General features: G+C 45.3%; 1 protein-coding gene across 1 annotated transcript in view; it reads left to right on the forward strand.

Moving 5' to 3' along the window:
* The window catches only part of LOC102379811 (peroxisomal acyl-coenzyme A oxidase 3-like), a 60,899-nt gene that overhangs the window by 6,508 nt on the left and 34,338 nt on the right, over positions 1 to 20,053 (forward strand). Inside the window, 3 exon segments of the mRNA XM_025195103.1 lie at positions 3,224 to 3,313; positions 10,096 to 10,239; positions 14,748 to 14,836. Of these exon segments, the coding sequence (XP_025050888.1) occupies positions 3,224 to 3,313; positions 10,096 to 10,239; positions 14,748 to 14,836 (323 nt within the window).

Consider the following 20,053-nt stretch of genomic DNA (forward strand, 5'->3'; position numbering starts at 1 on the left):
CTTTCCCTTATCTTTCTTGTGGAGAAATCTTACTTTTCTTCCACTCTTACATTTGGATCTGGCTACACCACTATGAACATACTAACTTCTTATCATTTTTGCGGGGGGGGGGTTCCAGAAAGACTGACAAAATCATGAAGCCAACTGTTTTTCACAGAAAACACCTGATTTTATATTTTCTGTGAAAAATGCAAAATTGCGATTTACTTAAACCTACTCATGGGGACCCTGAGACCCCACAATATTAACCAGTTAACGAATATTAACCTTCTTAAATCAAAGTATTTTTATTTAGCCATTGGGACAAAGCAGGGCTATCCAACTGGCAGCTTGTGGGCTGTGAGTGGTTAACTTACAGTCTACGGGCTCCTGCTGCTTTTACTTCCTCAGGTTCCCACACTTTTCCCCATGAGTCTGGGTGCTGCTCCCCCAGCCATCACTGCCTCCATTGCCTGCTTCTGCTGCCATTGCCATCTTCCAGCCAGGGTCTCAGTTTTCCCCTAATCCCCTTCCTCCAGCTTCTGCTTTCTGCAGCCCATGGCAAAGACAGTGATGGAGTAATGTAGCCCACAGGGGAAGCAACTACAGGGTGGTGCAGCCCCCAGCCGCTCAGAGGCTGGACAGCCCTGGAATAAAGGATGGGACAAAAAGGGGTTTTAGAACAGCAAACAACCAGTCTATATTTTTCTTCCTATCTAATTATATGCTTCCCTACAAGTTAAGTTTTTATCTTTCCTGGAAGTTAAGCTTTCCTCTTAAGTTTCAGGAATAGAACAGAGTTCACTCAGGGTCTCTCAGGATTTCTCCACACTTGAACTTGTCACTATGGTTAAGCCAGCAGAGCCCCCTTCTGGAGATGGAGCATATCACGATAGAAGGATTTTTCTTTCAGGCACAGCCATACCTCCTCCATGAACAATGTTAATTAAGTGCCAAAAAGAGCAAAACTTTTGGTCATGTAGTTTACCTAAACCATGTTTTTTTCCCCCATCATAACTGTCCTGGGTGTGGAGGGGTTTTTTTTTCCAAAGGGGGGTTGGTTGGTTGGTTGTTTTAATGCTTCTAGATGACACAGTTGTGTTTGGTTAAGCCCAGGTTTACACGACCATTTAGGTCCCCCTGAGTTGGTTGTACTCTTATTCTGACCCAGTCTACTGAAACTGGTTTGAGTGTTCCCCCTCAAGGGGCTGGAGTCAGGAAGGATATGTCTATGCTGCTTCCATAAATTGCTCAATGAGCACTATTTTAAGCATTCTTCACCCATCTAGCCCCACTCATGTATGCCGAATCCAGAAAAGAAGCGGTGAATCTCTGGGCATGCTCCCTGCACCTGCTTCTGAGATCTCTGCTTCTGGCCGGCTTGAGAGCTGCAGCAGGAGGTGTCTTCAGTGGGCTTTGCTATCTCATTTGTAAGAGCACTGGGGAGTGCTGTAGAGCTATCCTAAGGCTCTGGCCTTGTCCCTAAAAGGATATTAAGAAAAAGCTTTTTAGCTGACTATTCACTTTCTTTCAAGAGCTGGGTAGGTTCTGCTCCTCAGCCAGTTCTTTAAGGTGAATTATCCATTCCATTATAGTCCAGAAACAATACAGTACTGATGGATCCAAGTATAATATAATTATGAAAAAGCTCTCCAAATTGGTTACCATTTTTTATTGTGTTATTCTCTAAGATAACTAGCGTAATAAAATTGATAATATTAAAATCATGCTGCCTCTAGTTTAAACTAATACATAATCTTTATGTCATTAACTTTTTCTTTTCTTTTTTTAAAGCTACTTGTTCATAGATCATCTCATATACTGTGTATCCACTCCATGTATATAATCAGTTCTGTAGAAAGTCAAAGTAAAGTTATCTGTAGGATGCCAATTAATATTACAAATAGACCTCAGCATCAGGAAAAGCCTGCTTATACAATGGATGGCATTTAATGACCCGTGCTTTTACTATAAGTAAGCATCTCCCTAAAGCAGGAGTGGGAAAAATAGGGCCCGCAGGCAATATCCAGCCTTCCAGTTGATCATATTTGGTTTGCTGGCTGCCACTGAGAGCCTGAGGAGGGAGGGCTGTGCCCTGCACTGCTCCACTGTGCTGCAGCCAGGACCAGGCTGGGCCATGCAGTACACAGGCTCCTCCACCTCCACTGCCCCAATCCTCCTGCCTGGCTTCCTGTTGGCATTGTGGCTGTGCAGACATGGCACCATGGCTGCCAGCAGTTGGGCCCACACAGGTTGGGTTGCAACGCAGCATACTGAGTAGCAATCTCGTGCATTCAGCAGTCTGCCAACCACAATGAACCACGGTCCCCAGAGCACCACTAGGAGATGAGTCCATGCCGGCCACAGAAGGAGTTTGGGCAGGGGCAGCTGCTCCTGACTTTCCCAGTGTGGTGCGGTGGCAGCAGCTCATTCTGGCGGGCAGGTGGGATAGCTACTCAGTGTGCATAGCACCCCATCCACTGCAGGCCCAGCTCTTAGAAGTCACGGTGCCAGGACTGCGCAGCTCCAAAAGGAAACTCAGCGGGAGGGAGATGGATACTGCCCAGCCCAGCCCAGCCCCATCTGCAGCAGAATGGAGTGGCACAGAGCACAGTCCTCCTTCCTCAGGCTCCCAGTGGCGGCCAACAGGCCAGATAGGAGCAACTTGGATCTTTCCACTCCACCCGTCCCCTGGCCCTCAGCAGCTCATCAAAACTCATTAAGTGTGGCCCTCCATCCCAAATAATTGCCCACCCCTTCCCTAAAGGCTTCTAACATACACCAGAAGAATTAAGCAACAGAAAAGCCGTGCCCCCTTCCTGCATAATTTATACTTATTTACATCACTGATTAATTTAGCTTAATGCCTGGAACTGTAACCCCCTCTTAAGCACCTGGATTTTCATTTACTTTCATTTTTATAGCCATAATGCATAATACTGGCCACATCTACATGAAATGCTGACTGCGTGGTCGTTACTGTGCAGTCATTTAGTAGTTGTTTATACAAGTACTAAATGACTGTACGGTAACCTGAGTTACTGCTCAGTTGTACCAAGGAATGGCTTTTTCGTGACACTGAATAAACAGTAGCTCATGATTACTGCGTGGTAGTGTTGCATCATGCTTCCTGCCACATGATGCTACTGTGCTGTAGTCATGGGCTACTGTGCAGTCAACCGCCATTATAATGCTATTTTTTCAAGTTGTTATGCTAAGATTGATTTGCTTTGCTTCTGTTCAGATTTTTGGATGTTTTGCTCTGACTGAACTTAGCCATGGAACCAATACAAAGGCTATCCGGACAACTGCCCGATATGACCCCAGAAGTCAGGTCAGTGTGTAGTCTACAGCCATAATTTGTTCTGAATACGTTACTGTATGAATTATTTTATTAAAAAATTGGAACAAATTTATTTTAAGTTTTATAATATTAATGCTAATTAACACCTAGCAGAGTACAGCCTGGAATTTCCTTCAATCAGAATATGTCACAGGTATGTTGCCTGCTAATCAGACCACCAAAGTAATGGAACCTGGGTTGTTAGGAAACCAGGTTGATTAGCCTGCCATTTAGCCTGTGTGCCTGCCTACTGTCAAAAGTTTGGATCAGCATGCTTCACCAGAACATTTTAAGGTCATTGAATTGGTGTTGTGAAAAATGTTGTGTCCAAAACTTTCCAACCAGTCTAATCACCAGGTTAGGTCTCAAAGCACTTTACTGAAGAGGTAAACAGAAATGGAAGCTTGAGCATGGAGTGTTCACTTGCATATATAAAATTTTGCAAGCAAAGGTCCTGCTTAATAAAGGTTTATATGCATAGCCTTCTTCACTTACCTGGTCATTGTCTTGCCTTTACTTCAGTCAATTCCTTTCTTTGCCCTGATAAGACTTGCTATTGCAAGCTGTGTGCATATGAAATAGAATAAGTCTTTCTTTTTTTTGTTATATTCCTTAAAGAAGGGTCAGAGATGTAACCTTTTTGATCTGTCATCAGTATTTGTATAACAATACCGAGCTCTTGTAAAGTGCTTTCTGTCAGTGTATCTCATAAAGGAGTGTCAGCCCTCCACTTTACAGATGGAGTAACTGAGGAATAGAAACATCATGTAACTTGTCCAGGGTCAAAGAATCATAGAAAAGGTCATCATGTAGGCTAGCACCATTGCTAGGAATAGACAGCCTTGTGCTATTTATTCCAATTTAGTGCTCTGTGCAGTAGGTCAATTTACTTAATAATAATACATTGCACTTTTCTTCTTCTTCTTCTTAGTACTTTGAAACCTCAGGATTGCAGATTCCTGCAGCTGTCTCTTCCTCCATATGAGGTGGTCCTGGGTGATAGTCTCCCATGAATTAATATCACTGTTGCATTTTTTTAAAGTTGGCCTTAGGGATGTCCCTTAAGGGCTTTTTCAGTCCTTCTGTTGAGCATATACCTTGACTGAGCTGGGAGAATAAAACTTGCTTCAGGAGTCTGGAGTTGGACATTAGGATGACATGGCCGGACCAACAAAGTTGATGTCAGTTGATCATCCCCTCAGTACTCGTGGTGTTTGCTTGCAGGAGGATGCTAATGTTGGTGCATCTGTCTTCCCACTGGATTTAGAGGATCTTCCACAGGCAGCATTGATGACATTTCTCACCTGAGGTGTCTCCTATATGTAGTCCATGTCTTGGCTCCATACAGCAACGTGGGGATCATGACTGCGTGATCAACCATAAGCTTGGTTTTGGATCTGATGTTGCAAACTTTGAACACCCATTTCTTCAGGTGTACAAAGGTTGCACTTGCACATTTGAGGCAATGTTGAATTTCCTCATCCATGTCAGCCTCCTGTGAGAGATGGCTTCTGAAGTCCGGGAAATATTCAACACTCTCCAGAATCTCACTGTGGATCTGGATTACTGAAGGAGAAGACTGTTTATTAGGAGCTTGTTGGTGAAGGACCTTAGTCTTCAGAATGTTAAGTGTCAATCCCAGTTTCTTGTAGCCTCAGTAAAAATGTTTATGTTACAGCTTCTGGGAGCATTTGGATGTCAGATTCACCAGGCTATTGCAAAACATCATTCACATGGTTTTAGTGTTTTGACTCCGTAGTGGCCTAATAATTAAAGAATAGAATTGACACATTATGGCAATCTGCTACCCCATTTTATTTCAGTATTGAATAAATAATGAAAGGAGTCATTATTAACATTTACATATAAAAGCTAGTTAGTCCACAAGAAATATCAACGTGCACACACGTTTTTAACAAAGCTTTAACTACCAGCTCACCTGTCTTCCAGGATGTCCTGCTTTGCTCTTCCAGTTTTCTTGTTATGCTGAAATGGATGTTACGTTGTCTTTTAGCAGAGCAGCTGAACGCAGGTTTTCCACAATGAGCATAATCCAGTCAACCATGAATTTAAACATTTATGAAGGCAAATACAAGCAGGGGCTTGATGCAGTTATGAGCAAATGACCCAGCTGTAGATGCTTCCAGTCCATTCAGTCTCAGTGGAGGGGTTTGGGAATTAGAAGGGAAAAGGTAACAGTCACACAAACACTCAAAAAGAAATACAGCCAGGCCTCGGAGGACTAGACCAGTGCTATTCTCTGTGGTCAAATCTACATATCCATGTCATGTTATAGTGTTAACCTTAATTTGAAATGAATGAATGCATAAGCTCGGCTTTGACTGCCATTTCCGACTTTGGTGACCGTGAAGAAACTACACATCGTGGATGTCAGCAGGATATTGAATCTCCTTGGCCTTGTCTTTCAACCATTTGTTCTTCATATCATGGATCCTCCTTTGGACCTCTGCCTTGGTTTGTTAGAGATTCATTTTCTTTTGCTTGTCACCGATCAACTCTTGGATCTCCCAGTCATTCTCATCAAACCAGTCTTCATGTTTCCTGATAGAGAATCCAAGTTTATCTTCACAGGCACTGATGACAGTGGCCTTGAGTGCACCTCACACACTGCTGACATTCTTTTATTGTTGTTCATTGGAATTCACCAGTTTTTCTTTTTGGTACTGGTTGGAGAGGTCTTGTTTGCTTGGGTCCTTGAGTTGATCAATGTTAACCATCTGTCAGCATTCCTTCTGCTGCAGCCACCATTTGGGAGCCAGTTTGAGTGACATAACTGAGTGGATGAGTCAGTGATCAGTCCAGCAATCATCAGCTCCTAGCATACTCAAGTGATGCAGACATCTTTGCAATCATGACCATAGACAATGACATAGTCACTCAGGTGCCAATGCTTAGATGGTGGGTATTGCTGTGATAACTTGTGCTTGTTTTTCTGGTGGAACAGGGTGTTGGTGATGGGGAGTCCATGTTCTGCACATTTGACCAACAGAAGGATGCTGTTGGAGTTCACCTTTCCTACTCCTTCCTTGCTGATGGCTCTGTTCCAGAGGTTATATTTCCTTCTGACTCTAGCATTGAAATCACCAAGAAGAATAAGTCTGTCTGCTTTGAGAACATCAAAAAGAACTTGGTCAAGGTTGGCATAGAATTTCTTCTTGGTTTCATCAGAAGCATCAAGAGTCAGTGCATACAACGATGATGACATTGGCATATTGGCTCCCCACCTGTTTAAGACACAGAGTCATGAGGCACTCATTAATTCCAAAAGAGAACTCATTGGTTATCCTCATTCTTTATGACAAAACCAACTCTGTGAAGTCAGCATTCTCCTTTCTGTTTCCCCTTCCAGAAAAAGGTATAGCCGCCTCCATGTTCTTTTCTCTGTCCATCTCCCACTCACCTGGTGTTGCTTAGTGCAGTGATGTTGATATTGTATCACCTGAGTTCTTGAGCCATGGTTGTGATATGGCACTCTGGGTATTCACTATTAGGGTTGTTCATTAGGGTTCTGATGTTCCGGGTCCCAAAAGTGATTGTGTGACTTTGCTGGTATTTTTAACCACAGTAAAGGTGATCCCAATGGAGGCACTTATCCAGTCAAGAAGAAATACAGAATACTATATTAGCCAGGCTATGTTAGGGAACCTTTTCTAGCCCCTTCCCCATGTGGGGTGAAGAGAGCAGCCTGAAAGAGGGCTGCTCAGTCACAGCTGCTGAATTGCACTCCTGTCTTGTCTAAGTGCTGGACGGCCTCTTTGTAACTCTTCTCTTCATGCTAGTTCAAGACTAGGACCTTCCACACCTCACAGTCCCACTTCTGTCACCATTAGCTAGTCATCAAAGTGCTTGAGGAATGTTCTGGGAAAGCTTTTTTCTTGAAAGATGCCTGTGTGTGACTTCATTTATCATGGAGAAGCTGCTGCACATCAGCTTCCACAAGACTCCAGAATGGGGCAAGGAGACCAAGACAACCAAGCATCTCATTTTACTGCAGCCTTCATCTGCTTTCAGAGCTGTTGAGATTATAGCATCTTCTTCTGTCTGCTCCATCATTGAAGATTTGTAGTCCCATGGCTTGGGGCTGGTCAGGCTTATTATAGTGGTGACCTGTACTTGCCATGTCACAGGACCATCAAAGGCTATATGTGGCTTTTCAGGAGGGAAAGCATTGTCATCTGCTGTCCTTTCCACATCCTGGTAGTGCTTCCAGTGCTTGGGCCACGACCACTAGGTACCAGTACGGCTCTGCCCCAAAGATTGCATTTATAGTCCCTTGTATAATCAACAAGAATGGAAAAAGTTAATTATCTTCATAACAGTTTTGTCAGGTCATTAGGTAGGTAGATAGCCACTATTCTCATGTAACCAATTAGGGGAATTAAGAGAGAGTGAGAATAAAAGTTTAGACTCATAGACTCAAAATTCAAGAATGCTTAGATATGCTGCTTTCTAAGCCAACATTCCAGTCTCTCAAACAGATATTCATTTTTCTATATGTAGTGTAAGACTGAAGGCAGTTTTTCTGTTTTAGTCACTTAGGGAAAATATAGATATCAGGTACCTGTCCTCGAGTGAACTCAATGAGGGCACAACCTGTCTTACCTGTAAAGGAGGTGTACACCCAATGGAAGGGAGGGGCCATCACCAGGGAGGACTATACCTCGGTTGCTCAGGGCTGTAGGGGGGCAGTCAGGAAGGCCAGGGCAGAGATAGAACTGGGACTAGCTACAAGGACAACAAGAAGTCCTTTTCTAAATACATAGGGGGTAAAAAGAAGGTACCAGGTGACACGGAGCCTCTGCAAGACATGCTAGGAAATCTGGTTATCGCACCAGATGACAAAGCTAGCCTATTTAACAATTTCTTTGCCTCCATTTTTCTAAGCAGGAACTGGGTCCCCCCCCTCCCCACCGGGACCCCAATAGGCCCCAGGGGAGGCACACCCAGGCCTAGGGTCAGTGAGGATCTAGTCAGGGAACTTCTGGAGGGACTGGACATATTTAAATCAGCTGGTCCTGATGATCTCCACCCCAGAGTGCTGAAGGAATTAGCAGAAGTCATTGTGGGACCCCTGGCATGGCTTTACAAGCACTCATGGTGCTCTGGCATGGTGCCAGAGGACTGGAAAAGGGCCAATGTGGTTCCCATTTTCAAAAAAGAAAGGAAGGAGGACCCAGGAAACTATAGGCCAGTTAGTCTTACCTCAATCCTGGAGAAGCTTTTTGAGAGAATTATCCTGGTGTATGTCCTCGAGGGGCCAGCAGGGGAGATTATGTTTAGGAGCAACCAACATGGGTTCATTAGAGGCAGGTCCTTTCAGACCAACCTGGTGGCCTTCTATGACCAGGTTACAAAATCCCTAGACACAGGTGTAGCAATGAACGTAGTCTTTCTGGACTTTAGGAAGGCCGTCGACACTGTCTCACCCCATTCTCATTAAAAAACTAGGGGACTGTGGTGTCAACACCTACACAGTTAAATGGGTCACTAACTGGCAGGAGGGCTGCACCCAGAGAGTGGTGGTGGATGGGTCTTATTCGACCTGGAGGGATGTGGCCAGTGGGGTTCCGCAGGGCTCGGTCCTCAGGCCCGCACTGTTCAACATCTTCATCAGCGACTTGGACGACGGGGTAAAAAGCACTCTGTTCAAATTCGCAGATGACACTAAGATATGGAGGGAAGTGGGCACACTAGAAGGGAGGAATAGGCTGCAATCGAACCTAGACAGGTTACATGGGTGGGCCAATGAGAACAGGATTCCTTCTCATCAGTGAAGAGGCAGAAAAGGATCTTGGAGTTATTATTGATGCCAAGATGTACATGGGCCAACGGTGTGGGGAAGTGGTCAGGAAGGCCAACCGTACCTTGTCATGCATCCACAGATGCATCTCAAGCAGGTTCAAGGAGGTGATCCTCCCCCTCTATGCAACACTGGTCAGGCCGCAGTCGGAGTACTACATGCAGTTCTGGGCGCTGCACTTCAGAAGGGATGTGGACAACATGGAGAGGGTCCAGAGGAGGGCCACTCACAATATCATGGGCAGGCCCTATGAAGAAAGGCTAAGGGACCTGAACCTGTTCAGCCTCCACAAGAGAAGGCTGAGGGGGGATCTAGTGGCCATTTACAAACTAGTCAGAGGAGACCAGCAGGCATTGGGGGAGTCCCTGTTCCCCCGACCATACCAGGAGTGATTAGAAATAATGGTCACAAGCTGTCAGAGGGTAGATTTAGACTAGACATCAGGAGGTGCTACTTCACTATCAGGGCGGCTAGGATCTGGAACCAACTTCCAGGAGAAGTGGTGCTGGCTCCTATCCTGGGGGTCTTTAAGAGGAGGCTAGATGAACACCTTGCTGGGGTTGTTTGACCCCAGTACTCTTTCCTGCCATGGCAGGGGGTCAGACTTGATGATCTGCTCAGGTCCCTTCCAACCCTACCAACTATGAAACTATAAATCAAGTTTTTAGAATCTCCAGGGCACTTCCCCAACTTTCATTGATTAAATTTGAGGTCTGAAATTGATGATCACATTTTTGTCTCTCCTTTATCTATCTCCTATATCTCTAGATATACATTTTTAAAAATAAGTTTAGAATATTCAACAATGATTACATTTTATTGTTGTGAAGATGTTGGACTGAGATACAGGTCTTTTAAAAAAGTTACTCTTGCAATGAATAAAAATTGATAAAAGATGACTGTTCATTGGTATGTATGATTCATGTGGCATTCTTCTTTCTGGCTTCCATAGGAATTTGTCATCAACACTCCTGATTTTGAAGCTGCCAAGTTTTGGATTGGTAACATGGGAAAAAATGCTACTCATGCTGTTGTGTATGCCCAGCTCTATACTCTGGATGGAAAATGCCATGGATTGCATACCTTTATTGTACAGGTAGAAAATATATGCTTCTTTAACAGGCTGGTTTACTTTCAGTTTGTTAATCAAATGAAGACTTTAACACTTATTATGTATTAGCAAATTTTCTGATTTTAAATAATTGCTGTATTTTTGAGACAGAAATACATTCCATTTTATAGGAGCAGCTTATAACAAGAAAATACAAATGCTCCAAATATTCCTTAATATTATATCATATACACAGTTTAAAATAGATACCCCAACTGGACATTTTCACATGTGTCAGAGTGCACGTGTAGGGGCATGTCCCTGGAAACTCATACCTTTGCACATGGAGATGCACTCAGAGTGGGTTATGCAAGGAACATTCATCAGTGTCTTATACGTTTTCCATACTTTCATGTGTAACCTAAGCACTTGGTGACAGGAAACCTAGCCTGGTGGGAGACAGAAGTATTGGTAGACCGGTTAGTGAGATGACTATAGTTGGTAAATTTTTGTCAGTATTGCATTTTCAAAGGAACCAAAACTATTTGTAAATTTGGATTGAATTTGGTGAATAGTTTCAACTGAAAAAATAGGGAATTAAAAACTGATTTTTTTTGTTTTGATACAATGGCATTTTTTATTTAAAAATTGGTCTTTTCAGTTATTAAAAAAAAAAAAGAAGAAGAAGAGGGAAATGACCTAAAAACAATACTTTTTTTCTTTGAGTCCAGCAAAACATTCTTGGTTGTCCCAAAATGGAATATTTTGGGCTGTTTGTTTTGCTGGAGAAGTTCTGTTTTTCCATTTCTGGCCGACCAAAAAAGCTTTTTGCTGTTGTGGATTGTGGTGTTTTTCATTTTGGCTAGGGACAGACATTACACAAAAACCAGTTTAAGTGATCAGAAACTGGTTTAAATCTGCTACAAAATAGACATTTGGTGCACAGAAACCAGTTTCAAAATGGCTGAAACTGGGTTAGGATAAACCTGGTTGAATGTAGTATATCAGACTCAACTGATTTGGCTCAAACCGATTTATGCAATGTCTGTCCCAGACCCCTTGCTGGTTTAAGATAAACCAGACACCCCCAGCATCCCAGCATGCTCTCTGGGCTGGGCGGAGCTCTCTGCTCCACAGCAGGGCTGGACCCTCCCCTCCACTCCCTATCCAGAGCAGGGACTGGCCCTAGCAGAGACACTGGCTGGCATGGCCCCATTAAGGCAAAGTGGGCAGGGAGGAAGTTAATTCTTCCTTCCCCTCTTCCCACACCACAGCTGGGATCTGCCTGTCTGTTGGGGAGCAGAGGGGAGGGAGCTGCAGTGATGGCCCCTGGAGCTGGCAGACCCCAGCTGAAGGGAAGGGACAGAGGGAGGAATTAACCCTTCTCTTAATCCTTCTGCCTGCCCCCTTCACCTTAATGGGGCCATGCTGGGTAGGTTGTCCTTCAGGGTGGGGAGGAGGGATTTGTTCCATGCTGGTGGGGGACTCTTCCCCCTCCTCCTCCTCCCAGGGTGGAGAGGGGGACTCTGTGAAGCACTAGATGGGGACTCTTCATCCTCCTCCCCTTCCCCCCAGAGAGGCAGCAGGAGTGCAGAGCTCAGCTGGGCAGGGTGTGGATGTGTGGGGTGTGAGGGAGGGTGGGGAGTGGAGTGTAGGGGCCCCCATACACTCTCTCCATGGCATGCATCCCCCGCTGCCTGGCAGCAGCAGCAGGTGGGGATGTCAGGGCGCTCATACCCAGCACAGGTGCGGCTCTGTCCAGTGCTGTGTGGGGGGAGGGAGCAGAACTTGACTTATCCCCATGGCTCTGTTCCCCACGCCTGTAGCTCCAGCCCTAGCAGTGGAGGAAGCCCCGCATGGAGCCTGCTGTCTCCCCTGCTCCCGGCTGTGCCGTCCCCGCACTCTGCCAGGAGTGGAGGGAGCCCTGCCCCTACTTCCAGGTGGAGTCCAATGCAGGCCTTCCCCGCTGCGAATGTAGAGCTGCAGACACATGGTACAGAGCCCAGGAGATAGAAGTGGCTGGGCAGGCTGTGCTGGGCTGCGCTTCTTGCCCCCAACCTAGCCCTGACTGTCTCTATCATGGCTCTGAGCTGTGCCTGGAGCTCTGCACTCACACGGGGAAACCCCGTGCTAGACTCTACAGGGAAGCAGGGGTCAGGACTCCCTCCACTCCCGGCAGAGTGCAGGGACTGTGCAGCCCGGAGCAGAGGAGACAGCAGGCTCCAATGCAAGATTTCCCCTGCTGCTAGTGCTGGAGCTACTGGTGCAGGGAGCAGAGCTGCAGGAATAAGGCAAGCTGTTTCCTCATCCATGCAGCACTGACCTCAGTCATGCCTGCACCAGGAACAAGCGCCCTGATGTCCCCGCCTGCTGCTGCTGCCAGGCAGCAGGGGCTGCACACCATGAGGGGAATATGTGGGAGTCCCTACACCCCCTCCCCTACACCCTACCCAGCTGAGCTCCATGCTCCCACTGCCCCTCTGGCAGGAGGAGGAGGTGGAGAAGGAAGAGTTTCCCCCAGCTTGGAACAGAGCCTCCCCCTGCCCTGGGGGGTGAGAGGAGTGTGGGGAAGAGTTCCTCTCTAGGGATGGGCAGCATCCCATACAGCCCCCTCTCCCCACCCCACAGCGATGGCAGAAAACCAGGGGGAAGAGTCCCCCTCTAGGGCCAGGCAGCCTCACAGAGCCCCCCTCCCCACCCTCCTGTGGCAGCAGGGGAGGAGGAGGGAGAGGAGCCCCCCCCACAGCACTGAACAGGGCCTGCCTCCCAGCCCCACAGCGGTGCGGGAGAGGGAGGAGGGGGAAGAGATCCCCTCTGGGGCTGGGCAGCCCTGTGTGCCAAGATCGCTCTCAGCTGTCAGACAGCCGCTGGGGTTGGGCTGCCAGGGCCTGGCCACGCACCCCCCAGCTCAGCTTCCCTGTGGAAGAGAGGGCTGCTCTAGCACTGCTGGGCTTCTGGCTTGAGCCACTGCAAGCATGTACTGAGCATCTATCCACTTGCAAACCGGTTTACTCTCTGCAGGTTAGAGAGAATAACCTACAAAGATTGAATCAATTCAGGCTGGGGCTTTTTGAATATCTGTCCCTAGCCTTTGTCACTGGAGCCAAAAAAGTCTGTTGTTCACCCAGCTGTTCATGTTATATTTTCAGAAAATGTTGTCTTACAGCATCCATCATAGAGCAATCTCTTACTGTCTCTTACTATCTAGTGGTCTACAATCAGTACTACCTTCTGGCCCCTAAATAACCATAAAAGACAAAGGAGGCACAGATGAGTATAGAATAGCGATTAATGATGCATTAGTGGAAGGTTCTTGAGTAACTACAGCAGCTTTCCATAAAGCACATGCTATTTTTCTATTTTCCTTAGCTTTTCATTGTTTGCGAGTGGTCACCCATTAAAGTCCATCACTGAGCATTTGAATCTGATTCTAGTCCTAATAATACAGCACTATCAAAGGCAGTGGAAGTTCTACTATTGACGTTAGTAGGGACTGAAATATGGACTTATCTTAAGCCTAACTCTCACTAGGTCATCCCAGACCATAGTCAGTTTACATGACCTTTTGGGGTGATGATCAGGGAATTGTCAAAGTAAAAAAGACTTTCTAGACATCAACATCAGATTTTAAGGAATTAGGATTTGTGAATGGTTACTGAATCATACCTGTAAATAAAGGAAGAAGGTTGTTTACAAAAATGAAATAAATGCAAGTAAAGGACCTGATGCTAGGAGAAGTGTCTTAATATATGTGCTATTTTCATTTTTTTAATGGAAGTATAGACTTCAGAACTTGTGGCCAGACCCCTGGGAAAGTTTCCTCCTTGACACGAGCCAATATTTCAAGCCTGTTTGTAGGGTACTAATACTTACCCTTATCTCAAAACTAATCTGATAGAACAGTGTTCTATGCACAGAGGTCAGCATAGAGGATCAGAGCTACGGTCACTAGAAAATGTGCAGGTGCAATGGCAAATTCTTAAACAGACCGGTTGCTGACTGGATGGACTGTGTTACACATCCCTGGGAAAGACAGGAAAAAGAAAGATATGAAAGGAGTCAGATTTGTTAATTTTTAGTCATGCCCACATAGACCAGAAAGTTTTCATACTAGAAAATTTTCAAATTTTCAGGAATATAAATGAAAGCGCTCATTCTGAGAGTCATAATACAATAATATTGAGACAAATCAATTGATTTGTCAAATCAATTGATAATAATATTGAGACAAATCAATAATATGGAGGTATTTTTTTTGTGTAACAGATTAGAGGGTTCATGCAGAGAGATGCACATTGGGCCATGATAGCATAATTAGAGGCAAATAAACCAAGAAATGGGAAGCCATCCAAGTCATTTTTATTACTTGTTCCCTGTCATGGATGAGAGTGAATCATAAGGATCACATTCTACTTTCCTGTATATGGTAAATTGTAGGATTTTTATAAAAAATCTAATTACCAACTATAGGAATATTTTCAGTTTGAAAGAGGTCACTGAGAACTTTAATTTTTCTAATGACTAAAATATTGTATCATTTAATTTCCACACAGATTCGAGATACAAAAACATTGTTGCCAATGCCTGGAGTGATGGTAGGTGACATAGGAAAGAAACTTGGGCAGAATGGTTTGGATAATGGGTAAGTTCAGTTTAAAAAGTACCATATTTACGTATCTTTTTCTTTGGCAATTCCTTGCAGTCAAGGATGATTGTCTTCGATGGTTGCCTAATCTGTCAGTCCAAAAATGGCTGATGAGGCCAAACTGGAATCAACAGACTCTGTTGCAACTTGAGCACATTTCGAGCATGTGGGGCAGGTGGGGCTGGATTTTTAATTTAGTTTTCAACACACTGTTTCTGCCCATTTTTTCCATCTCCTGTTGTCATAATAAGGTTTCAAAGTACTGAGATCCTTGCAGCAGAATTTTCCTCTGTTTGGGGCAGTGCTGGGTAATTGTCTCCCAGGAGTTGATGTCAATGTTGCTTTTTTTTCCAAGTTGTTCTTGAGGACATCCTTCAAGTACTTTCTCTGACCTCCTCTTAAGCATATGCCTTGATTGAGCAGGGAAAATAAAACTTGCTTCAGAGTCTGGAGCTGGACATCTGGATGACATGGCTGGCCCAACAAAGTTGATGTCAGATGATCATCACCTTAATGCTCGTACTGTTTTTTCGCAAGAGAATGCTAATATTGGTACATCTGTCTTCCCACTGTATTAGAAGGATCTTCCACAGGCAGTGTTGACTTTACTTCTCCAAAGTTGAGGTGTCTCCTATACACTGTCCGCATCTTAGCTCCATACGGTAAGGGTTCTACGAGAGATGGCTTCTGAGGCCCGCAAAATACTCAATGTTCTCTAAAGTCTCACCGTGAATCTGAATTAACTGGGGGCAGCTGGGGACTGCTTGTTAAGAGCTTGTCAGTGAAGGATCTTAGTCTTCTGAATATTAAGCATCAGTCCCATTTTCTTGTATTCCTCGGTAAAGATGTCAATGATTGCCTGAAGTGAGTCCACATAACAGCATCATCAGCATACTGGAGCTCAGTGATTGAAGTCAGAGCAGTCTGCATTTTGGCTCAGAGTTGGCTGAGACTAAACAGCTTACCATCCATTCAGTAGTTTAGGTCTACTCTGACTGGAAGCTTGTTGGTGGTCAGATGTAGCATTGCAGTAAGGAATATCAAGAAGATACTTGTAGCAATGTCACAGCCTTGCTTAATTCCCATCTTAACCTCAAAAAGATCTGTGATAGATCTGTTACTGAGAACCACTGCTCGCATACCATCATGAAGCAAACAAAGAATGGTGACAAATTTTAGTGGGCACCCATGAAAGATTGTCCATGGAGGATCTTCCACAGTGCTTCTCAGTTGACAGTTGAAGGCTTTTCTGTGGTCAAAGAACGCCATTAGGGAAGGGTTTATGTTGTTCTTGGCATTTTTCCAGCAGCTGGAGATCATGCCATTTGTTCCTCTTGAAGCCCTAAACCCACAGTGAGATTCCAGGAGGAACTCTTCAGCAAGTAGAAGGAGATAATTCAGGAATGTTCTCATAATGATCATAGAATCATAGAAGTAGGGTTGGAAGGGACCTTGTAGGTGTTCAAGTCAGACCCTCTGCCTGGGCAGGAGGGAAACTGGGCTCAAGTGACCCCAGCCAGGTAGGCATTGAGCCACTTCTTAAAGACCCCCAGGGTAGGAGCCAGCACCACTTCCCTTGGAAGTTGGTTCCAGATCCTAGCCACCCTAACTGTGAAGTAGTTCCTACGGATGTCTAATCTAAACCTACTCTCCAACAACTTGTGGCCGTTATTCCTTGTTATCCTGGGGGGTGCTAGGGGAAACAAGGTCTCCCCCAAACCTTTCTGGTCCCCCCTAGTGAGTTTATAGACAGTCACAAGGTCCCCCCTCAGCCTTCTCTTGTGGAGGCTGAACAGGTTCAGGTCCCATAGCCTCTCCTTGTAGGGTCTCCCCTGCTGTCCCCAGATCATGTGGGTGGCCCTCCTCTGGACCCTCTCAATTTATGTGTGTGACCCTCCTCTGGACGCTCTCAATGTTGTCCACATCCCTCTTGAAGTGGGATGCCCAGAACTGGACACAGTATTCCAGCTGTGGCCTGACCAGTGTCGCGTAGAGGGGGAGGATCACCTCCTTGGCCCTACTTGAGATGTACCTGTGGATGCACGATAGGGTCCGGTTAGCCCTGCTGACCGTGACCTCGCATTGTTGGCCCATGTTCATCTTGGAGTCAATGATGACTCCAAGATCCCTTTCTGCCTCCGTGCTCTCAAGAAGGGAGTTTCCCAACTAGCGTGCCCACCTCACCCCAAATTCTGGTATCATCAGCAAATTTGAACAGGTTGATTTTCACCCCGTAGTCCAAATCGCTGATAAAGAAATTGAACAGCGTGGACCCAAGGACTGAGCCCTGGGGGACTCCGCTGCACCCTTGCCCCCAGGTTGAATATGACCCGTCTACCACCACCCTCTGAGTACAACCCTTCAGCCAATTAGCAATCCATCTGACCGTGTAGGCATCGATGCCACAGTCGCCTAGTTTTTTAATGAAGATGGGGTGGTCGACAGTGTCAAAGGCCTTGCTGAAGTCCAGAAAGACTACATCCACGGCAACACCTGCATCCAATGCTTTTGTGACCCGATCGTAAAAGGCAATCAGGTTGGTCTGACATGACTTGCCCCTAATGAAACCGTGCTGGTTGCCCCTAAGCATCACCCCCGATGCTGGCCCATCACAGATGTGCTCCTTGATGATCTTCTCAAAGAGTTTCCTCAGGATTGAGGTAAGACTGACGGGCCTATAGTTACCCGGGTCCTCCCTCCTCCCTTTCTTAAAGATGGGGACCATATTGGCTATCTTCCAATCATCTGGCACCTGGCCCGAGCACTATGAGTGCTCGTAAAGCCATGCCAAGGGCCCTGCAATAACTCCTGCTAGCTCTCTCAACACCCTGGGGTGGAGAGCATCTGGACCTGCTGACTGGAACACGTCCAGCCCCTCCAGAAGCACTCTAGCCCGGTCCTCCTCAACCTTAGGTCTTGAGGCATTCCCCTCAAGTCCGTCTTGAAACACGGTGGGGGAGTCCCGGTCCCTGCCCAAGAAAATGGAGGTGAAGAATTTGTTAAAGATGTCTGCCTTCTCTGGCGCAACCACCAGATTGCCTAGCGCATCTTGCAGGGGCCCCACATTTCCCGGTGCCTTCTTCATCCTCCCAATATATTTGAAAAAAGACTTTTTATTATCTTTGATCTTGGATGCTAGTCCTAGCTTTATGTCCGCCTTAGCTTTTCTAACAGTCCCACTACAGGCCCGAGCAGTGGAGGTATACTCTTCTTTCCTGTGGAAGACAGCAAGGCAATCCCTCTGTAATTTCCACAGTTGGACTTGTCTCCTTTCTGGAAGATTATCATAATCATGGCTTCCCTGAAGTCATCTATGATTTCCTCATCATCATTCCAAACCCTGAAGATGAGGGCATGAAGCTCTGATGTGACCTCCTCTCCCCCCCTGCTTGAAGATTTCAGCAGAAGTTCCAGCACCTCCAGAAGTCTTGTCATTCTTCATCTTCTTGATGGCTTTCTTCACCTTGTCAAGGGCTTTAGGGATTCCATGATAGTCTCTGACTGGGTATTTTGAGATGGGGTTGCGAATACTCTTGTCAAAAGCAGAGTCTCAATTGAGAAGGTCTTCAAAATGCTCCATCCAATGGGTGTTGATGGCTCTTCTTTCCTTGATCAGGTATCCTCCATCCTTAGGTCCCAAGGGTGTTGGTTCCTGAGTATTTGGGCCATTGATGACTTTGGCATTGAAAAAAACATTGTATATCATGGGTATTAGCAAGATGTAGAATCTCCTTCACCTTGTCTTCCCACCATCTGTTCTTCATATTTCAAGTCCTTCTTTGAACCTCTGTCTTGGCTTGTTGAAGATTCAATTTCTTTTGCTTGGAGTTGATATCATTTTGCCAAGCACAAAGGGTCTTTGCACTTGTGATTGATCAACACTCCCAGTCATTCTCATCAAACCAGTCTTCATGTTTGCTAGTAGAAAATCGAAGTGTCTCTTTGCAGGTGCTAATGACAGTGGACTTGAAGGCCCCCAAGTGCTGCTGACATTCTCCCATTATTGTTAATTTGAATGTGCCAGTTTTCTGTTGAGGCACTGGTGGAAGAGGTATTTCTGGATTGGATCCTTGAGTCCTTTGATGTTGATTTTCCATTGGCATTGCTTCTGCTGTAGCCATTGTTTGGGCTTCAGTTTGAGTAAGATAAGCAAGTGGATGTGTTGGTGATTGGTCCAGCAATCATCACTCCTTAGCATAGATCAGGTGATATGGACATCTTTGCGATCCTGGGTACAAACAATTATGTAGTAAGTTAGGTACAAATGCCTACATTGTGAGTGATGCCATGATGCCTTGTGCCTGTTTTGCAGATGGAACAAGGTGTTGGTGATTGTCACATTTGGTCAAAAAGAGGATGTTGTTGGAGTTTACCTTTCCTATTCCTTTCTTGCTGATTGTTCCATTCCAGAGGTTTCAGTTCCTTCTGTCTCTGGTGTTGAAATCACCAAGAAGAGTAAATCTGTTTCCCTCCAAAATGTCAGAAAGGACTTGGTCCACCAGGCTACTGCAGATCATCATTCACATAGCTTGTGCTTTGACTCCATAGTGGCCTAGTAATTAAAGGATAGAATTGACTCATTATGGCAATCTGCTACCCGATTTTATTTCAGTATTGAATGAATAAGGAAAGGAGTCATTATCAGCATTTACATATAAAAGCTAGTAGTCGCAAGAAATATCAGTGCGCACACAGGTTTTTAACAAAGCTTTAATCACCAGCTCACCTGTGTTCCTGGATGTCCTGTTTTGCTCTTCTAGTTTTCTTGTTATTCTCTTCTAGCATGGCAGCTGAATGTAGGTTTTCCACATTGGGCATAATCCAATCAAGCTTAAACATTCATCAAGGCAAACAGAAGCAAGGGCTTCATACAGTTGTAAGTGAATGACCCAGGTGTAGATGCCTACAGTGTACTCAGTCTGTTTACTAGGTTGGGGGGGGGGGAGTTGGAAATTAGAAGGAAAAAGGTAAGAGTCACAGCAAGCTCTCAAAAGGAATAGCAGACAAGCCTTGAAGAACTAGACCAGCACTATTGTCTTCAATCAGATCTACATATCAAGCCAGGTGAAGATTATCCACATAATATTTAGATATTATAGTGTTGACCTTAATTTGAAATGAATGAATGCATAAACTCAGCTTTGACTGACATCTCCAACCCAGACTAGCATTGGCATTTTAATTCTCATTAAAACAAGGGCAAAACTAAACATA

This window comes from Alligator sinensis, unplaced genomic scaffold (genome assembly GCF_000455745.1).
Source record: "Alligator sinensis unplaced genomic scaffold, ASM45574v1 scaffold421_1, whole genome shotgun sequence".
Lineage (NCBI taxonomy): Eukaryota > Metazoa > Chordata > Crocodylia > Alligatoridae > Alligator > Alligator sinensis.